We start from the raw sequence: 21,455 nt of genomic DNA, 5'->3' as shown, positions 1-21,455 counted from the left end.
CCTGAACCCACATAGTGAGAGAAAGTAGACAGAATGTGTGTATACAAGTATGTGTTTGAAGCTGAAATAGGTGATTGATTACTCGTATTTTACTTACTAAATCTCAGCTCATTTTCCATAAAATGTTGTACTTTTGAGAAAATACCAATGAGTATTTTTGAATTTGAGAAATACTCCAATATTGTTGTAGATGGATTAAACCATTACTTTGCTAAGAATCATTAAAAAGAAAACATTTGAAGCAAGTGAAGTGCTAACTTTGAAGAAATTGCTATGAGACATTTATTATATTTTAATTCTTTTCAATATTGTGCCTGAATTTCTCCGATCACAAAGCTCAACATTCTTGTTTCATTGAGAGCAAGGGACTTGCGAATACCCATTGCAAAAATCATAGATATTTTCAACTAAACAAGGAATGCTTAGAATTCCCATAATTTCAAGTTGAGTTACTTTCACAAACTGGTATCTGCAATAATATTTAATATAAAAAATATATACTGAAGCCAACAGTTGCCCCTCAAAAGTGGAGGATCACAATCTAAATAGTTCCTAAAAAATTGCAGATAAACTCATTGAGGTTAATTTTGCATGCTTCTCTTTTTAATTGTTCCAGTTAATTAAATGTTGTATGTTATTAAGATGTAAATATTAATTCACGAAAGAAATTACAAAAAAAGAATGATGTGAAATTGGAATGGCAGGATGTGCAGCCCATGTTGGCTTACTTCATTGTTGTACAATTTTGCTGTTGATCCAAATCAAGTACAAAGCAGGAATCATACCAAATAAATCTATACCACCCAGTGCTATACTACCAATTTACTGACATAAATCATATGCATGTTAATTTTAATAGCAGTACAAAACACATTTATCCAGGGTATGTTTAGTCAGTAGCTCAGTGGATTTTAGTGCTTGCGAAATACAGACGATCCAAAGCAATATTTCTTCTGCTTTATTGTAGGAATTTCTAAGAGATGTGTTCAATCTCCTGTTTTTGCTACCAAGCCTGAAGGACAGACAACAACCAAAGTGCAAGTCACATTCCTCCAGAGCAGCAGCCTACGATTTGTTGGTGGAAATGGTGAAAGGATCAGCAGAAAACTACAGGTTGCTGCACAACTGGGTGATGGCACAGCACATGCAGTGTAAGGAAAATTTATATCTCCATGAAAAAAATGGGCTAAATTCAAAGGAATGAGGAAACAACTTTTCTATGAAGGCTAAATGTAATATCTTAAAAAGAATTATGCTGAGCATAGATCAGCATGCTCAAGATTAAATGGATGTGAATTTAAATAACATGGCTTTAGGAGAGAAAGATCCTGCATAACCATGCTCCTTGAACATTGGGGAAGTAAAATCCTAGTCAACTGTGATTAAACTTTACCTAGATTTCCAAAAGGCATTTGAAGTGGTTTTGCATGAGAGACTAATAGTTATTGTCAAAACTGTGGGATTAAAGATAGAATTTGTGAATAGTTAAGTTGGAGTGTAGAAAACAAGAATTTTTGATCAGTTGCAAGTTATACCAAGGTGGATGGAAGTACTAAATTGGGTGTCCCAGGACTTCAGGTTGAGACCACTACCATTTCTAATTTAACTCAAAACTTGGATTCAAAAATTCAAGACAAGTTTGCCAAATTTTGGAGACGATCTAAAACTTGAGCAGGAGGTGAATAGGATAGTAAACAAAGTTGATAAAATTAGAGTGCGAACCATTTGGATTTGAGACTTATTGTAGAAAAATGTGAAATACTGCTCAGTGGAAGCAAAAATGGATAAAATGCACATACCATAAATGGTATTGAATTAGTTACTGATGAAGCAGAAGGAGACCAAGGACCCTTATTAGAATTAATGCTCAACATGTCCAATCAATAGAGTAGCAATCAGTGACGCCATTTAGATGTTGAACTACATAGCCAAAATGTTGGAATACAGACAAGTGAAGGTCATGATCAATTTGCACAGTGCTCTGGTCAGTAGACATCCTAAGTATTGTATCCATTTCTGGTTGCCAGGAAACAAGTGAGATATTCAATTGCTGGAGACTCTGGAAATGAGCTCATCCTCCATGTCAGGGGTCTGAAATATGAGAAAACGCTGGAGAAACTTTGATTTTTTTCAGCTTGGGGGAAAAAAAGCCTCAGATTATCCAAGATAAATTATGAAAATGTTAAATCTGGAATACTACTTTAAATCATGAGAGTAGGATGAAGTGATATGGGTTTAACTTGCAAAACATAAATTTAGGACTGATACATAAGAACATAAGAAATAGGAGCAGGAGTAGGCCATCTAGCCCCTCGAGCCTGCCCCGCCATTCAATAAGATCATGGCTGATCTGACGTGGATCAGTACCACTTACCCGCCTGATCCCCATAACCCTTAATTCCCTTACCGATCAGGAATCCATCCATCCGCGCCTTAAACATATTCAGCGAGGTAGCCTCCACCACCTCAGTGGGCAGAGAATTCCAGAGATTCACCACCCTCTGGGAGAAGAAGTTCCTCCTCAACTCTGTCTTAAACCGACCCCCCTTTATTTTGAGGCTGTGTCCTCTAGTTTTAACTTCCTTACTAAGTGGAAAGAATCTCTCCGCCTCCACTCTATCCAGCCCCCGCATTATCTTATAAGTCTCCATAAGATCCCCCCTCATCCTTCTAAACTCCAACGAGTACAAACCCAATCTCCTCAGCCTCTCCTCATAATCCAAACCCCTCATCTCCGGTATCAACCTGGTGAACCTTCTCTGCACTCCCTCCAATGCCAATATATCCTTCCTCATATAAGGGGACCAATACTGCACACAGTATTCCAGCTGCGGCCTCACCAATGCCCTGTACAGGTGCATCAAGACATCCCTGCTTTTATATTCTATCCCCCTCGCAATATAGGCCAACATCCCATTTGCCTTCTTGATCACCTGTTGTACCTGCAGACTGGGCTTTTGCGTCTCATGCACAAGGACCCCCAGGTCCCTTTGCACGGTAGCATGTTTTAATTTGTTTCCATTGAGATAGTAATCCCATTTGTTATTATTTCCTCCAAAGTGTATAACCTCGCATTTCTCAACGTTATACTCCATTTGCCATATCCTCGCCCACTCACTCAGCCTGTCCAAATCTCTCTGCAGATCTTCTCCGTCCTCCACACGATTCACTTTTCCACTTATCTTTGTGTCGTCTGCAAACTTCGTTACCCTACACTCCGTCCCCTCCTCCAGATCATCTATATAAATGGTAAACAGTTGCGGCCCGAGTACCGATCCCTGCGGCACGCCACTAGTTACCTTCCTCCAACCGGAAAAACACCCATTTATTCCGACTCTTTGCTTCCTGTCGGATAGCCAGTCCCCAATCCACTTTAACACACTACCTACCATGCTGACTATCAGATGAAATTAACTTCCAAATTGGGTAGAAAGGTTGAAAATCCTGCAGTCATTTAAAAACAATTAGATGGAACAATCGGAAGATGGGTGGGAGAGGAAGGTACCATAGGGTCATTCTAGGTATTGTTAATACAGACCAAACAGTTCTCCCCATCTATAGTCATCTTTTTGATTTTGTAAGGATCTCTGCTATTGTAAATGATTCCTAAGTATGCTGTCAATTTATTTTTTAAACAATCATATTACCATTTGAATTGAGAACTTAATCCTACTTATTTGGAAGAAAATCACAACTTTTTATGCTCAGGGGTTCTTTGATGTATTTTCCATTTTTAAAGAGACATTAAACTGTCTAAACCAAGGACACCACATTGATGGGTGGTAAAGCTGGTGGGGGCAGAAAATCCAATGGCAATTATGCTGGCAGGATTTCCAGTTCTCATTGTTCCTGCACCCCCCGCATCAATGATGTAATGGTGTTCCTGCCATGAAAGATCAGTGTGATGGTGTGGCACCCGTTTTACAGCCACTTTTGACAAACAGGGAACTGGCAAACAGTCCCTGCTGTGGGCACACGGGTAAGTAGGGAGAGAGTCAAGCGACACAGATAAATAGGGAGAGAATCAAGCCCAGGCTATTCCCTTGCCCCATGGCAGTGCCAATGAGGGGCCTTCTGTTGGGTAGGTCCATGGCAGGGTTGGGTAGGCCCATGGCAGGGTTGGGGAGGGATTGTCTGTGGCAGGGGCTACACACGCTTTTCCTACCTGTCTTGATACTCGAGTCAAAAAACGATAATATTCCACCCTTTATGTTGACCAAGTAAATTTAGTAAAATATATAGGGTTGTGGTCCATAATAGATTTCTTTGTAAAAAATAAACTGCTGTTACAATCTGTAATTCTTGACTTTGTATCCTTGACTTGCATCCTTCTGCTCCTTGTAAGCCATAGAATACATTGCACATGAAAACTGGCCCCACCAAGGAATTCTAGGGATGGAATTGGTCCATGTCAGCACTGTAAGACTGACTTGTAGAGGATTGGCAGCTGATTTTTCATCACACCAGTGTTTATTGACAATGTCTTAAATTTTAAACCTTGTAAAAGCAGCAATGAGTGTAGGAAATGGGTTTCCAAAAATAGAGTTTAAATTATAGCTCTGTGAACGTCAATGAAAAGGTAAGGCGGCTTGAAAAATTAGCTGTTTCACCATGGGCCAGTTTTGTGCTGCTTATGCAGATCAATTTTGTGTCTTTTCACACTTCTTTGATACTAATTTTGAAGAAAAAATTTAGATCATTTAAAAAAAAAAAAAATTCCAGGCTAGTCATTAGCTCATCACTATTAAATAGAATGTCATGAATAGATTAGTTTCTAACAACTGACAATTTCTAAACTTTCATGAGGCTAACACTTCTTTTCTCAAGTAATCACAATCCTTTTGGTAGTGGATTAAAGTTTTCAGACCTCTTCTGGTACTAATTCTCATTTTACCTTTGGTTGCATCCAGCTAGATAAAAATTCCCTTCGCAATATACATTTGTATGCTAAGAAGTGAACAGGTAGTTAATTTAAAAGTACCATGCAGTTTAGTTACACCTGGGAGTCTCCTCGTCCATGCTATAGCAACATCGGGCAGCCTGAATCACTTCAGTCCTTGTGGAAATGATCTCACAATGTTGTATGGTAGGGAATTTCTAGAATCCGATGTTTTATGACTTTCTTTGAGGGGAACTTGGGACCTGATGGTGTTTACATGACATTGCTGCCCTTGACCTCAGTAATACAAGTAGGTGGAAGAGGGATGAGAATGCTACCAAAGCCTTATAGATGGTGAAAAGTCTGAGTTCAAAAGGTGAGTCACCCATTGCTAACTGCACAGCCTTTGCCCTACTCTTGTCACCTAGGTATGAAAATAAATGGACCAATTAAGCTGGGCAGTGGTGATGACCAAAGTAATAGTGGGGGATTCAGCAATGGCGGTGTCCTTTAAACTGAAGAGAAATCACTGGATGTTCTGTTTTAATTAGCATATTAAACTAACATTTAAATGCAGCATGAATGTTGCCCGCATTTGTCTACCCAAACTGGGATGTCAACCAAATCCTGCCGTTAAACATGGCCTCTGGCCACATAGCATGCATTTCAGTAGGCAAACTTTCTCAGTGTGAAGTGAAATTGTCTTTGTACGTACCTTCAGTTGCTTTGATTGTATGCTGTATGGTACAAGTTGCATGTTCATGCACAAAAATGGGTATTTTCTCTATGGGATGAATTTTATCTTGTTTGAATTATTATTTTCCTCACCATATTCTTTTCCTTGCATGCCTTACTCTCCAACATTTAAGTCATTGCTGTATGCCTGGTTCTGACCACTGGGGTATCTAAATTATTTTCTTAATTCACAGCATTTTTAATTTTATTAATGCCTTTGAATTATTTTAGACATAGAATTACATGTACACAATGCCACAAAATGAAAGTTTTAAAGACTAAAAATTGGTATTGTTTCCATTTGATATCTGAAAGGAGTAACCACAAGTAAAAAGATAAATTCATTAATTCAGAGATACATTTTTCATTGTGTTGCACAAGTTAATGGAATCTCTTATGAAGAGCAGCACAATTATTTTGAACTAAACTCACTTTTTTATATATAGCATCTCATGCACCATACAAATGGGATTACTGGCCTCACGATGATGTACGAGCCGAGTGCAGATTTGTTGGTTTGACAAATCTTGGAGCAACCTGTTATTTGGCTTCCACCATTCAACAGCTATACATGATACCAGAGGCCAGGCAGGCCATTTTTACAGCTAAAGTAAGTACTGATGAAACATTAGATCTGATTGATGTATACAGCAACTCGGGTATTTTGATGAATCTACTCAAATCAATCTAAGCATTAAACTAAACATACTAGTGAAAATTAAAAGAAGTTTCTTGTGATCCAACATAAAAATTAATTTTGTGTTTTTTTTCAGCCTTGATTTTACCTTCGAGAAGATAGATATCTAAGTTTACACTGTATTAGTGATAGATTTATTGATATAATCTAATTATAGGAATATTATTTGTAGTCATACATTGGGTTTATGTATATTTGTCTTACTGTGTTAATTTATTTTTAACTAGACCTAGCAAATCTAGAGAATTAGTTTTAAGATTTGACTCTCGCTCCCATTTGGGTTTCTTTTTTAAGGCATCTCTCCCTTCTTCCAGGGTACAAGAAAAGTCAAGTAAATTAATACCTAGGTAATCCTTCTGTCATTTCTTGTGTCCAACCTTTCCTTCGTGTGTGCAACATTTGTTTGTAATTTCTCTGAGCCTTCCCTTTTGTTCTTTCTCAGCCGCAAAGACCATCTAATGCAGTTTTTAAGAAAAGAACAAACATTTGCTGCAGTCTTCTGCCATCCAGGACCTCAAACCTGTGCAATGCCTTACTTCTGTTAGTCTTTCCTGCTGTAATAATCAAGCTTTTAAAACCCAAGTTTGCCATCACAGATAGCACTTAGGAGCTTTAACTTTAACTTTCGTTTCTCAATGTAAAATAAACTGCACGTAACTGATTCAACAGTACAATGTGATGACATTGTAACTTGAATTTGTAATCAGTACTTGTAGTGTGTATGCAAGGCAACAGCACATAAACTGGGAAACATTTTCTAAAAGTTCATTTTACAGGACACGGATGTCGCTGGCTAGACCAGCAGTTATTGCCCCCCCCCCCACGCCACTTCCACTCCAAATGGCCTTGGTTATTGACCTCTCTACTTGTGGAAATATGTCCACACTATCTTGGCCCCTCACAATTTTATACACCTTAATTAAATCTCCTCTCAACCTCCTTTGTACCAAAAACAATCCAGACTATCCTATCTTTCCTCGCAGCTAAAATTCTCCACTCCTGGCAACATCCCTGTAAAGTGTTTTTGTAACACTGGGATCAGAACAGTATGTGGTACTCTATCTGCAGTCTAACTAGTATTTTATCTGTTCTAGCATAATCTGCCTGCTCGTGTACTTACTCTCTGCCTCAACCAATAAAGTATCCTGTGTGCTTTCTTGTCCAAATTTTTGACCTGTCCTATCTTCAGGGATTTGTGGACACATATTTCATGACCTCTTTGTTCTTTTACACTTCTCCGCATCCTATCATTTCTTGTGTATTACCTTGCCTTGTTTACCCTCCTCATGTGCATTATTCAGACTTCTCCCAACAGAATTCCATTTATTATATTTCTGCCCACTTGATCAATTATTCCTGCTGTTATTTTCCTCACTATCAACCACATGGTCAATTTTCATATTATTTGCAAACTTACTAATCCAACCCCCAACATTTAAATCTTATGTTGTTTGATACAGGCCACAAATAGCAATATTGAGTCTTGGGGAGCCCCATTAGAAACAGTCTTCCAGTGACCTGTCAACCATTACCTTTTGTTCTAGCCACTGAACCAATTTTGGATCTCACTTGCCACCTTTCCTTAGATCCCCATAACTTTTTTAATTTTCTGACCAGTCTGCAATGTGAGGCCTTGACATAAGACTTGCTAAAATCTATGTGGACTACATCAAATGTGTTACCCTCATTGGCTCCCTTTCAATCTTGACCTCTTAACAAATCCATGCTGACCACCCTTCGTTAACCTGTGTTTTTCTAAATGATGAATTTATACTGTGTCACGGAATTTCTTCCAGTACTTTTCCCAACACTGAGGCAACGCTGACTGTCCTGAACCTCACTCCCTTAAAAAAAAAAATTACAACATTTCAGTCTTCCAAAACCACACCGGTAGCCAGAGAGGATTGGAAAATGATGGTCAGAACTTCCACTATTTCTTCCTTTAGCAACCTTGGGTAGGATTTTCCCGTCCGCCCGCCACGGGAATCATAACGGACTGGACAGGATCAGGCAAAGGTCTGTTGACCTTGGGCCAGATTTTTCCGGTCTTGGGTTGAGTGCAGCTGGAAAATCCCGCCCCCGGATACATTTTATCCAGGCTGATTTATGCACTTTAAAGGATGCTAAACATCTTTATATTTCCTTCCTTACCATGTTTACTCCATTGATTATTTCACACTGCTCTTCCTGAGCTACGGTAGTAGTTTTCAGTCCGTTTGTGCTAAATCACAGCTCAGCTTATTAAAATTAGTCTTTATCTAATTTATATCTTTTACTCCTGTCCATCCTTATCCTTTTCTGTAGTTAGTCTAAATCTAACTGAATTATGATTTTCACTAAAATGCTCTCCCACTTATACCCCTTCCACCGCCGAGATTCATTCTCTAAATTAAGTACAAAATTGTCTCTCGCTGCCCTTGCTATGTACTGGCTAGAAATGCTTTCCTGAATGTGTTTTAATAATTCGTCCCCTTTGTGCCTGTTGCACTCAATTTATCTCAGTTTATGCTTCTTGGCAATTTGCTTACATATTTATTCTTCTAATTCCTGCTGATTAGGTGTTTAGTATACTCCCAGCTGGATGACTGCCTCTGTTTTATTCATGATGTCAAGATGCCAGCGTTGACTGGGGTAAATACAGTAAGAAGTCTCACAACACCAGGTTAAAGTCCAACAAGTTTATTTGATAGCAAAAGCCATTAGCTTTCGGAGCGCTGCTCCTTCATCAGGTAAGTGGGAGTTCTGTTCACAAACAGGGCATATAAAGAAACAAACTCAATTTACAAAATAATGGTTGAAATGCGAGTCTTTACAGGTAATCAAGTCTGAAAGGTACAGACAATGTGAGTGGAGAGAGGTTAAGCACAGGTTAAAGAGATGTGTATTGTCTCCAGCCAGGACAGTTAGTGAGATTTTGCAAGCCCAGGCAAGTCGTGGGGGTTACAGATAGTGTGACATGAACCCAAGATACCAGTTGAGGTCGTCCTCATGTGCAGAACTTGGCTTACAGTCTCTGCTCAGCGACTCTGCGTTGTCGTGTGTGGTGAATGCCGCCAGGGAGAATGCTTACCGGAAGATCAGAGGCCGAATGCCCATGACCGCTGAAGTGTTCCCCGACAGGAAGAGAACACTCTTGCCTGGTGATTGTGGAGCGGTGTTCACTCATCCGTTGTCGTAGCGTCTGCATGGTCTCCCCAATGTACCATGCCTCGGGACATCCTTTCCTGCAGCGTATCAGGTAGACAACGTTGGCCGAGTTGCAAGTGTATGTACCGTGTACCTGGTGGATGGTGTTCTCATGTGAGATGATGGCATCCGTGCCGATGATCCGGCACGCCTTGCAGAGGTTGCTGTGGCAGGGTTGTGTGGTGTCGTGGTCACTGTTCTCCTGAAGGCTGGGTAGTTTGCTGCGGACAATGGTCTGTTTGAGGTTGTGCGGTTGTTTGAAGGCAAGAAGTGGGGTGTGGGGATGGCCTTGGCGAGATGTTCGTCTTCATCAATGACATGTTGAAGGCTCCGGAGAAGATGTCGTAGTTTCTCCGCTCCGGGAGGCCAACAGCGAACACAATGAGACAGCCAATGAACCGGAACAACCGACAGAGAGATCCGCAGTGCAATAACCGAAGAGAAAAGAGTTGAATTGGACTCCTCTGGAAGGCCACTGCCTTCGACTTGATATGTATGCTCAAGCCATCAGGAGGTGCGTCAACACCAGACGCATCAGCCGCACTCACAAGACAGCCCCGAACATCACCCAAGCACAACGCAACGCCATCTGCGCTCTCAAGACCAACCACAACATTGTCATCAAACCAGCACACAAAGGAGGGGCCATTGTCATACTGAACAGAATGGATTACTGCAAAGAAGTATACGGACAACTGAACAACGAGGAACACTACAGACAGTTACCCGCGGATCTCACCAAAGGACACACCCGTCAACTCAACAGACCGATCAAGACCTTTGATCTGGACCTTCAGAGCACCCTCCGTGCTCTCATTCCACATACTCCCCACGTTGGAGATCTCTACTGCCTCCCGAAGATACACAAGGCAAACACACCCGGCCATCCCATCATATCGGGCAATGGGACCCCGTGCGAGAACCCCTCCGACTACATCGAGGGCTTCCTGAAACCCATTGTACAAAGAACCCCCAGCTTTTGTCGCGACACTACGGACCTCCTACAGAAACTCAGCACACATGGAGCAGTTGAACCAGAAGCACTCCTCGTCACAATAGATGTCTCGGCACTCTACATCAGCATCCCCCACAACGATGGCATTGCTGCAACTGCCTCAGTACTCGACGCCAACAACTGCCAGTCTCCAGATGCAATTTTACAACTCATCGGCTTCATCCTGGACCACAATGTCTTCACGTTCAATAACCAGTTCTTCGTCCAGACACACGGAACTGCCATGGGGACCAAATACCTCAATATGCCAACATCCTCATGCACAGGTTCGAACAAGACCTCTTCACCGCACAGGACCTTCAACCGATGCTATACACTAGATACATTGATGACATTTTCTTCCTTTGGACTCATGGTGAACAATCACTGAAACAACTATATGATGACATCAACAAGTTCCATCCCACCATCAGGCTCACCATGGACTACACTCCGGAATTGGTTGCATTCTTGGACATACGCATCTCCATCAAGAACGGTCACCTCAGCACTTCACTGTACCGCAAGCCCACGGGTAACCTCACGGATGCTCCACTTCTCCAGCTTCCACCCTAAACACTTTAAAGAAGCTATCCCCTACGGACAAGCCTCTGTATACACAGGATCTGCTCGGATGAGGAGGATCGCAACAGATACCTCCAGACGCTGAAAGATGCCCTCATAAGAACAGGATATGGCGCTCGACTCATCGATCAACAGTACCGACGCGCCACAGCGAAAAACCGCACCGACCTCCTCAGAAGACAAACACGGGACACGGCGGAGAGAGTACCCTTCGTCGTCCAGTACTTCCCCGGAGCGGAGAAGCTACGACATCTTCTCCGGAGCCTTTAACATGTCATTGATGAAGATGAACATCTCACCAAGGCCATCCCCACACCCCCACTTCTTGCCTTCAAACAACCGCACAACCTCAAACAGACCATTGTCCGCAGCAAACTACCCGCCTTCAGGAGAACAGTGACCACACAACCACACCACACAACCCTGCCACAGCAACCTCTGCAAGACGTGCCGGATCATCGACACGGATGCCATCATCTCACGTGAAAACACCATCCACCAGGTACACGGTACATACTCTTGCAACTCGGCCAACGTTATCTACCTGATACGCTGCAGGAAAGGATGTCCCGAGGCATGGTACATTGGGGAGACAATGCAGACGCTACAATGGATGATTGAACACCGCTCAACAATCACCAGGCAAGAGTGTTCTCTTCCTGTTGGGGAACACTTCAGCGGTCATGGGCATTCGGCCTCTGATCTTCGGGTAAGCGTTCCCCAACTCGGCCTTCACGACACATGACGATGCAGAGACTGATAGCCAAGTTCTGCACACATGAGGACGGCCTCAACTGGGATCTTGGGTTCATGTCACACTATCTGTAACCCCCACGACTTGCCTGGGCTTGCAAAATCTCACTAACTGTCCTGACTGGAGACAATACACATCTCTTTAACCTGTGCTTAGCCCTCTCTCCACTGACATTGTCTGTACCTTTAAGACTTGATAACCTGTAAAGACTCGCATTCCAACTATTATTTTGTAAATTGAGTTTGTGTCTTTATATGCCGTTTGTGAACAGAACTCCCACTTACCTGATGAAGGAGCAACGCTCCGAAAGCTAGTGGCTTTTGCTATCAAATAAACCTGTTGGACTTTAACCTGGTGTTGTGAGACTTCTTACTCTGTTTTATTCCCCAGTTCAAACTAAATGGCCTCCTTTGATTCTCCTTGCAGCATATCATCCTCCTCACAACTGTGGTTGTTTCTTTGAACAGTATTGCAAACCACTCAACCTTTTTAATCCCTCTCTCTATCCCATATAATTGCATAGCCATGTAACCAGGAAAGTTGAATGTTGTTCCTGCCCTTGCTTAGGCCATGTTTCAGTAATGGCTATGATATAATACTTCGAAGTATTGTACCTTAGCATCTGTCTTAGTCACTAGATTCCTTGCATTGAAGTATATAGCACTAACGACTGAACACCTCCTTTTGTCTATTTTCTAGCCTTTGTGTCCTTGACCTTCCATGCTTAATTTATAATTTATTGCCCTTAATTCCAGCTTTGCTGTTCTTCTTCCTGACTCTACACTCAGGTTTCCTTCCCACTGCCAGGCTAGTTTAGACCAAATTGCATAGGGGTTAGGCATCTTAAAGAGCAGCTAACAATGGTGGAACTAAGAAAGATAGGAATTTATGAGGCTCAAGTCAGAGGAACAGATAGTTTGGGGTGGGGTAAAGGTCGTTGTGGGGCAGGTTAGGCTAGACTAGGCTGTCAAGGTTATTGGAAGTGAAGGTCTAAAATGATTTAAAACAGATGAGAGTTTTAACTTTATGCATTGAATAAACACTTTAGGGCTGTAGAAGAGCTAAAACTGAAATATTATTTAAAATTAAATTCTGATCGAACGAGATTCAAACTGGAAAAAGGTAAATTTAGGGCGAATGTCACAGCAATTACTTGAGCAAAGAAAGTGATCAACATATTGAATGAACTGTAGAGCAGTAAAGTTGAAAATCTTGATCTAAGAATAAACTTTGTGATGTGAAGTAGAGAATGTTTAGACTTTTGGGATGGGTAAAAAGACAAGAAAAGGCATTCCTCACCTGCAATTATATTAACGTTGTGAAATATTGGGCTGTTACTGCTGAGCCCCAGGTTGTTGTATTGGTACCCCAAAGATGCACAGGGGAATCCCATTCAGGAGTTCCCAGGTAAGGTTTGCACTACTGTACTGGGAACCATCCAAAAATGCGATTTTAAATCTCAAACTTCAGATGGTTCTGCCTGGGCTACACCAGTGGTTACCCAGAAATGTTAGAAGAATTAAAACCCTTTCTAACTTCAGGATAACTATTGCACAGACTCGCAACAAACTTTCGCAGGAATTAAAGAACAAAGAACAATTGAGCACAGGAACAGGCCCTTCGGCCCTCCAAGCCCGTGCCGCTCCCTGGTCCAACTAGACCATTCTTTTGTATCCCTCCATTCCCACTCCGTTCATATGGCTATCTAGATAAGTCTTAAACGTTCCCAGTGTGTCCGCCTCCACCACCTTGCCTGGCAGTGCATTCCAGGCCCCCACCACCCTCTGTGTAAAATATGTCCTTCTGATATCTGTGTTAAACCTCCCCCCCTTCACCTTGAACCTATGACCCCTCGTGAACGTCACCACCGACCTGGGGAAAAGCTTCCCACCGTTCACCCTATCTATGCCTTTCATAATTTTATACACCTCTATTAAGTATCCCCTCATCCTCCGTCTTTCCAGGGAGATCTACCCCAGTTTACCCAATCTCTCCTCATAACTAAGCCCCTCCATACCAGGCAACATCCTGGTAAACCTCCTCTGTACTCTCTCCAAAGCCTCCACGTCCTTCTGGTAATGTGGCGACCAGAACTGGACGCAGTATTCCAAATGCGGCCGAACCAACGTTCTATACATCTGCAACATCAGACCCCAACTTTTATACTCTATGCCCCGTCCTATAAAGGCAAGCATGCCATATGCCTTCTTCACCACCACCTCCACCTGTGACGTCACCTTCAAGGGTCTGTGGACTTGCACACCCAGGTCCCTCTGCGTCTCTACACCCTTTATGGTTCTTCCATTTATCGTATAGCTCCTCCCTACATTATTTCTACCAAAATGCATCACTTTGCATTTATCTGGGTTGAACTCCATCTGCCATTTCTTTGCCCAAATTTCCAGCCTATCTATATCCTTCTGTAGCTTCTGACAATGCTCCTCACTATCTGCAAGTCCTGCCAATTTTGTGTCGTCCGCAAACTTACTGATCACCCCAGTTACACCTTCTTCCAGATCTTTTATATAAATCGCAAACAGCCTTAATTCCTCAATTCGCAGGGTTTTCCCCTACTGGGCCTGACTCTCCCACGACCCGCCCGCAGCTAGTGCTGTAAAATAGAGTGTGGCTTCCTTCCCTTCGATAGAGCTGCACTTGATGTGAGGACACACTGCACTGCCCAGACTTCACCAGGCCTGGTAGGATGCAATAGGATTTCTGATAAAGAACTGGGAGCGGAGTGGCAATCCAATACTGATTACCACTCTGAGGAAGTTCAGGCCCATTGTATCTTTAGCTGTGTTTGCTGTAACATGCTGAAAGATACTGCAGCAAGTAAGAATAATAAGCCTTGTAATTATTTTTAGATTTTAGTGTCATCCTGAGGACAAGTAAGATAGTGGTAGCTTCTGTTGATGGCATTTTCAATGCAATGATTTTACATCAAGTCAGTTCTATATTTCTGACACAGCAATACAGAATGGCAAATGAATTCTTAGTTTTGTAAATAAAATTTCCAACCTATGTTTTTATTATGTATTAATTATGAAAAATAGTCCACTATATACTGTTACGAATACAAAACTATCTAGGATTTTTAGAAAAAGGTAATTTGATTTTAGTTTACAACTCAATGTATCGGTAACAGCAACTTTTATTTTCTTATCTCCTGTTCATCTCGAGACTCTGACTGACTAGTGCCACAGGAGTTCCATGGGTAGTGATTTTGTTCTGTCCTTTTTGGAAAATCAAACCATGCAATTTGTAAGCAGAAAGCTTTCACATAATACATCGAGAGGAAAAGAAAACATCATGAATGTCTACTTGTGCACCATGTGACAGGCATACTTGATTTTCACTATCAGCATCCAGTTAGTACAATTATTTCATGAACTATACCAATCGAGGTTTAGAATGCAGCTCAAGGGTATTTAATTAGAGGTAATGACAGGTTATTTTTTTTCTCTATATTAACATTATATTAGGAAATTATATGCATTTGCTGCCCTATCTTCAGATTATTCTGATCCATCTGCCTGTGCTAGAGAAGTAACTGATGTGATCTTTGCTAGCTTGGACAATTGTTACTTTTTCCCCTTTTATCAATAAACATTGATTTGTCCCTTTTACAATAAAATTGTCATCACAACTGATGTCTTGATCAGGCTAAAGCATCTCGAGCCTGCTTTTTTTCTGCTTGCTAACCTCTAAATCTGTAAGTAAAGGTGTTGAATGTAATTTATTGAAAAGTATCAACTGTTGTTTCTGAAAACTTCTGTAAATCTTCTCCATCATCTTCCCCCTACTGGTTTAATTGATCTTCTAATGGGAAAGTTGACCCTTTGTTGGCTCACGTTTCTTGATAATTGTGTTTCAAAAAATCTGCCTCAATTGTTTCATTCTGTTATGCAGCTATACAATTACATCTTTCCGATCCTGTGCACTCTGGTGTCCAATATTACTTGAGTGTTGCTAGTATCTTTCCAATAGTGCTCAAGATGTGTAGATCTGAACTTGTGATATCTTTCTTTCTATTACTCCCAGTCAACCTTTCCTCTATTTGCAAAATTGTTTGTGCTTATCCTACCACTGAAAAGGATGATGCCTCACCTGTCTAAATGCTGATTGCCTGTGCATTTCAAAGCTGTGGGAATCTCTGTTAACACTCAAATTAATTAATAATTACATATTATTACCCTTCTCTTGATTATCAGTGTGGAGTTTCACATGAATATTCTACTGGTAACATTTCTGGGTTTTTTTTATCTGCTCATGAAAACTTTACACCGTCTTCATAAGTGCGTTTATCTGTTCAGGAGTTAATGACTTATCCACTGACACAGTTTCCATCAATTCAGGGCTTTGTAGTGTTATTTCTTTTTTCTCTCTTCATCTTTTGTGTCTCATTGGAGAAATTGCAATTTTCTTCTTCTTTCATTGTGGAAAAGAATGAGTGGTATAGATATGTATTACGCTTTGCGCTCTTTGCTAAATTTACTTTGTTTTACAGTTGTTTACTATACCAACCTATTCTATTCACAGTCACTCCTTCATTTAAGTTAAATAATTGTTTCCTCTCTTCCTTTTTTCTTCATTTCCTCTCTTCCTTTTTTCTTCATTTCTTCTCTTTTTGCTTTCTTTAACCCTTCTTTCCCTCCTCCCTTTTTATGTCCATCATGCTATTAGTAGATTTAATAGATACAATATGGTCTGAGAACAGTAGAATTCTTTTCCCCCCTTCAAATTGATATTTCCCCCATCGTGACTACAGTTTTAATCACATCTCTTCGACCTTTGTGTTTTTGCCTATGATTTTTGCAGCTTCTCCTAGTTGTCTCAATTTATAAACAAAAAAGGTGGCGATTAGTTTATACAGTATAGTTTATAGGATAATTTATTTTTAAAAATATACTGAAGTATGCTAGCAATGACTCTGGAACTCAAACTCCAAATTAGGAAGATTCTCCGGCTGTTCATGCCAGCGGGATGCTCCGGTCCCATTTCTGTGTATGGAGATTTGGCTAAACACCAAATTTCTCTGTCCTCACTGGCAACAGTGGTGGGGCATGAACGGCCATAGTTACATTTATTTTCTTTAGGGGAAAAGAGAATTGTGTTGAGAATAGATTTTCAAAATCTTTATAACTGCTGAAAAGTATTAATGTAAGCAGATTATGTAAGCACACAATTGCGTTGATTTGGACAGACCTAAATGAATGAGGTTCTTGCATTTTTATACCTTTCATAATATTTCAAAATGTTTTACTTCCGATGAAGACACATTGTGATGAATAATTTTCAGATTTCAGGGATGAGTATACACTTGGATAATGAAATACTCTTCAGAATGCATGTTTTCATCTTAATGGAAGTATTAGAATGTAGTTGTTCAAATACTCCCTTTCTGCAGGTGTCTACAGCCCAAATCCCTGACGTAATACTGTTTCCCACTTGACTCTCCCACCTCCTATTTCCTGTCCAGCATGTCCTCTGACTTAACAGCACCTTGCCTCTGGCAGATTTAAACTTAAAATTTGGAGGATGTGCTAGGTATAAGGCAACACAGTATAGCAGGTAGAACATCACAGTTGACTAGAATATAACAGGTGAGTCAGCAAGGATGGAACAATCACTGCCTTCAATTCATAGGAACAATGTTGAAGGTCATTAAAATATATACCAGGATTGGGGTGATAAATTTAAGCAGATTATTTGTCATTTATCTCTTTAATTGGACTTTACAGTTTTGGAACTGACATAATTTTATTTGTCAAATTTGACCCATGTCTATGAAATTGAAATGCAGCTCAAACTTCTATCTATTCATAAAACTAGTTTTTTGTTTCTATACAGATATGCAAATCAAGTGGCAGTGTGTTTTAAGAATTTTTAAAATGTTTTTCTCCTTAGTATTCAGAGGACATAAAGCATAAAACAACTCTACTGGAACTGCAAAAGATGTTCACGTATCTCATGGTGAGTGTTTAACTGGATTATACAATTCATTCAGAAGCCAAAATATTGCAGATGCTACAAATCAGATTAATTTCTAATCAGAAATTAAAACAGAAATTGATCGAAATACTCAGCAAGTCTGGCAGCATCTGTGGAGTAAGCAACAGACACAACATTTCAGGTCCATGACCTATCATCAAAACTTGGAAAAGTAAAAAGGTGACAGGTTTTGAGCAAGTAAAAACGGGGAGCATAAGAAAAAGAACAAAATGGAAGTTCTCTGGGGTGGAGGACACAAAAGATTAAGTGGCAAAGAGGCTCATGGTACAAGACCAAAAGAAGTGGTAATCTGACAAGTAATGAAACAAAAGATGTGTCTCGAGATTTATAAAAACAGAAAATGCTGCTAATATTCAGCAGGCCAGGCAGCATTTGTAGAGAGAAACAGAGTTAACGGTTCAGATGAATGAGCCGTAACTCAGTTTCTCCTTATAATTGCTGTGGGACATGCTGAGTATTTCCAGCATTTTGTTTTATTTCAGATTTCCAGCATCTGTCTTATTTTGCTTTTGTATATCTGTCATCTGGAAGGCAGGTTCTTGAATAGCAGCTGTCCAAACACAAAGAAAGGGAAAAAAAGAGAAGCAAGAGAGAGAAAAAAACTAAACTGCAAAGAATTAAGGAACAGAATAGAGGCTGACTCTTAAAATTGTTCAATGTTGAATCCAGAAGGCTTGTAATGTGCCCAATTGAAAGATGAAATGCTGTTCCTCAGGCTTGTATCGGAATATTGCAGAGGGCTGAGAACAGAGGCCAGCTTATGAGCAAGGTGGAGAATTAAAATGCCAGGCCACTGGAAGCTCGGGCTCATTTCAAATTTTCCAAATTCTGATGAAAGGTTACAGATGTGAAATGTTAACTCTCACTTGATCCTGCCAGACCCGTTGAATATTTCCAGGTTCCATTTGTAATAAGGATTAATATTGATAGAGATTAATTTAATACTCTAAATGATTAATTTCTTTTGAAATATCTGCTTCTTTAGGAAAGTGAGCGCAAAGCATATAATCCAAGACCATTCTGCAAAACCTACACCATGGACAAACAACCATTGAACACTGGGGAACAGAAAGATATGACTGAATTTTTCACTGATTTGATTACAAAAATTGAAGAAATGTCCCATGACTTGGTAAATTTGAAATTCTTTTTTCGTATTTGCTTAAAATCAGAAAAAAGCTATTATTTGTCTAAAAGTGTCCTGACTTTTTTTTAATTAGAAAAACACAGTGAAAAGCTTATTTGGAGGCGTTATAACGAATAATGTAGTATCATTGGTAAGTGTACTTAATTTTTGAAATGTCAAAGTTCAGCACCTTTTCTAATGAAAGCTAGTAGTGTCTGGTAAATTTTAAAATTGAAACTTTTTTTAAAATCCAGGACTGTGAACATGTTAGCCAGACAGCTGAGGAATTCTACACCGTTAGATGCCAAGTAGCTGACATGAAAAACATCTATGTGAGTTTTGTCTAATTTTGTAAGATTAAAGCAATGCAAATTTGTTTGTGTATTAATTATCAAAAACAAAACGAAGGTGAAAGATCTTCAAAAGGCTAGTAAAATGGAAGCATTACAAGATATTTCAAAATGCCCACCATCACCCCTCGCGTCATGTCTGCTTAATATTTTTAGAATAAAATATAATGAGGCACAATGTTGGTGGGCCCTGTAACAAAAAAAACTATGAATGTGTTGTTTATTCATTGAATTATTGCCTGCTTTAAAATGTAATCAATGATAACTATTGCAGTAGAAAAAGGACTAGCATTTTAAAAAATAATTGTATTTCTTTGTAATCTCAGATATTTTGCTTTCTCATGACTAAATAATCATCTGCACCAAAAGGGACATTTTATGATTCTATTAAAATTGCAATGTGGTGCTTATTGATGTGGATTAGATCCGATTTTTAAATGCCTTAAAGTCAGTATAATATGTTGAACTTATTTATAATTCTATAGTGCAACATTTATTTTAGATATATTGTACTGTCTGTGTCGGCCGTGGCTCAGTTGGTACCGCTCTGAGTTACTTGGTTCTGGGTTCGTATCTAACTCTGGGGCTTGTGCACAAAGATATGTACTGACATGAAGTGTAATATGGAGAGGGTGCTGCACTGTCAGAGGTGCCACCTTTCTGATGAGAAGTTAAACCGAGGCAGCATCTGATTGCTCGGGTAGATGTAAAAGATCCCATGGCATAATTTCAAGGAAGAATAGGGGAGTTATCTTGTGGTATCCTGACCAGTATTTTTCTTCAGTTGACAACACAAAGTTAAGATCATCTATCCTTATCACACCATGGGAGTTTGCTGTGTGCGAATTGGTTGCCATGTTTCCTAGTTTACAGCAATGACTACGCTTCAAAAAGTGCTTCATTGGCTGTAAAGTGCTTTGAGATTGTCTGGTGGTTGTGAAAGGTGGTATATAAATATGTGATTCTTTTTCTAGGAGTCACTTGATGAAGTTACTATCAAAGATACTCTGGAAGGTGATAACATGTATACTTGTTCCCAATGTGGAAAGAAAGTACGGGCTGAGAAAAGGTTTGATTTAACTGTAAAAACATTTGGCTGCTTTCACTTAACTGTTCCACTGTAATGTTCTTTACAGTGTAGTATTTTAAAATCAATTAGCATGATGGCAATTCTTAAACATTCAACAGTATGACCGCTAATAGATTTTGAGTAATGGAAATTGCTGAGGAAGTGGGAGTCGTAGAGGTTTACAGCATGGAAACAGGCCCTTCGGCCCAACTTGTCCATGCCGCCCTTATTTTTTAAAAAAACCCTTAAGCTAATCCCAATTGCCCGCATTTGGCCCATATCCCTCTATACCCATCGTACCCATGTAACTACCTAAATGCTTTTTAAAAGATAAAATTGTACCCGCCTCTACTACTACCTCTGGCAGCTTGTTCCAGACACTCACCACCCTCTGTGTGAAACAATTGCCCCTCTGGACACTTTTGTGTATCTCCCCTCTCACCTTAAACCTATGCCCTCTAGTTTTAGACTCCCCTACCTTTGGGAAAAGATATTGACTATCTACCTTGTCTATGCCCCTCATTATTTTATAGACCTCTATAAGGTCACCCCTCAGCCTCCTACGCTCCAGAGAAAAAGTCCCAGTCTATTCAGCCTCTCCTTATAACTAATCCATCAAATCCCGGTAGCATCCTAGTAAATCTTTTCTGCACTCTTTCTAGTTTAATAATATCCTTTCTATAATAGGGTGACCAGAATTGCACACAGTATTCCAAGTGTGGCCTTACCAATGTCTTGTACAACTTCAACAAGACGTCCCAACTCCTGTATTCAATGTTCTGACCGATGAAACCAAGCATGCCAAATGCCTTCTTCACCACTCTATCCATCTGTGACTCCACTTTCAAGGAGCTATGAACATGTACCCCTAGATCTCTTTGTTCTGTAACTCTCCCCAATGCCCTACCATTAACTGAGTAAGTCCTGCCCTGGTTCAATCTACCAAAATGCATCACCTTGCATTTGTCTAAATTAAACTCCACCTGCCATTCGTCAGCCCACTGGCCCAATTGATCAAGATCCCGCTGCAATTGGAGATAACTTTCCTCACTGTCCACTATGCCA

At 40.3% G+C, this 21,455-nt stretch overlaps 1 protein-coding gene across 8 annotated transcripts in view; it reads left to right on the top strand.

Annotated features, from left to right (window-relative positions):
• The window catches only part of usp34 (ubiquitin specific peptidase 34), a 257,669-nt gene that overhangs the window by 159,564 nt on the left and 76,650 nt on the right, over positions 1-21,455 (top strand). For all 8 annotated transcript variants that reach the window (XM_078229924.1, XM_078229920.1, XM_078229926.1 and 5 more), the window contains 7 exons: positions 968-1,151; positions 6,061-6,224; positions 17,741-17,806; positions 18,831-18,977; positions 19,066-19,122; positions 19,226-19,303; positions 20,296-20,390. In XM_078229924.1, coding sequence (XP_078086050.1) covers positions 968-1,151; positions 6,061-6,224; positions 17,741-17,806; positions 18,831-18,977; positions 19,066-19,122; positions 19,226-19,303; positions 20,296-20,390 — 791 coding nt within the window. The remainder of the gene's footprint in view (positions 1-967; positions 1,152-6,060; positions 6,225-17,740; positions 17,807-18,830; positions 18,978-19,065; positions 19,123-19,225; positions 19,304-20,295; positions 20,391-21,455) is intronic.

Source organism: Mustelus asterias, chromosome 15 (genome assembly GCF_964213995.1).
Source record: "Mustelus asterias chromosome 15, sMusAst1.hap1.1, whole genome shotgun sequence".
Taxonomy (NCBI): domain Eukaryota; kingdom Metazoa; phylum Chordata; class Chondrichthyes; order Carcharhiniformes; family Triakidae; genus Mustelus; species Mustelus asterias.
The sequence above is the reverse complement of the archived record's forward strand: the minus strand, read 5'-3'. Positions and strand labels throughout refer to the sequence as shown.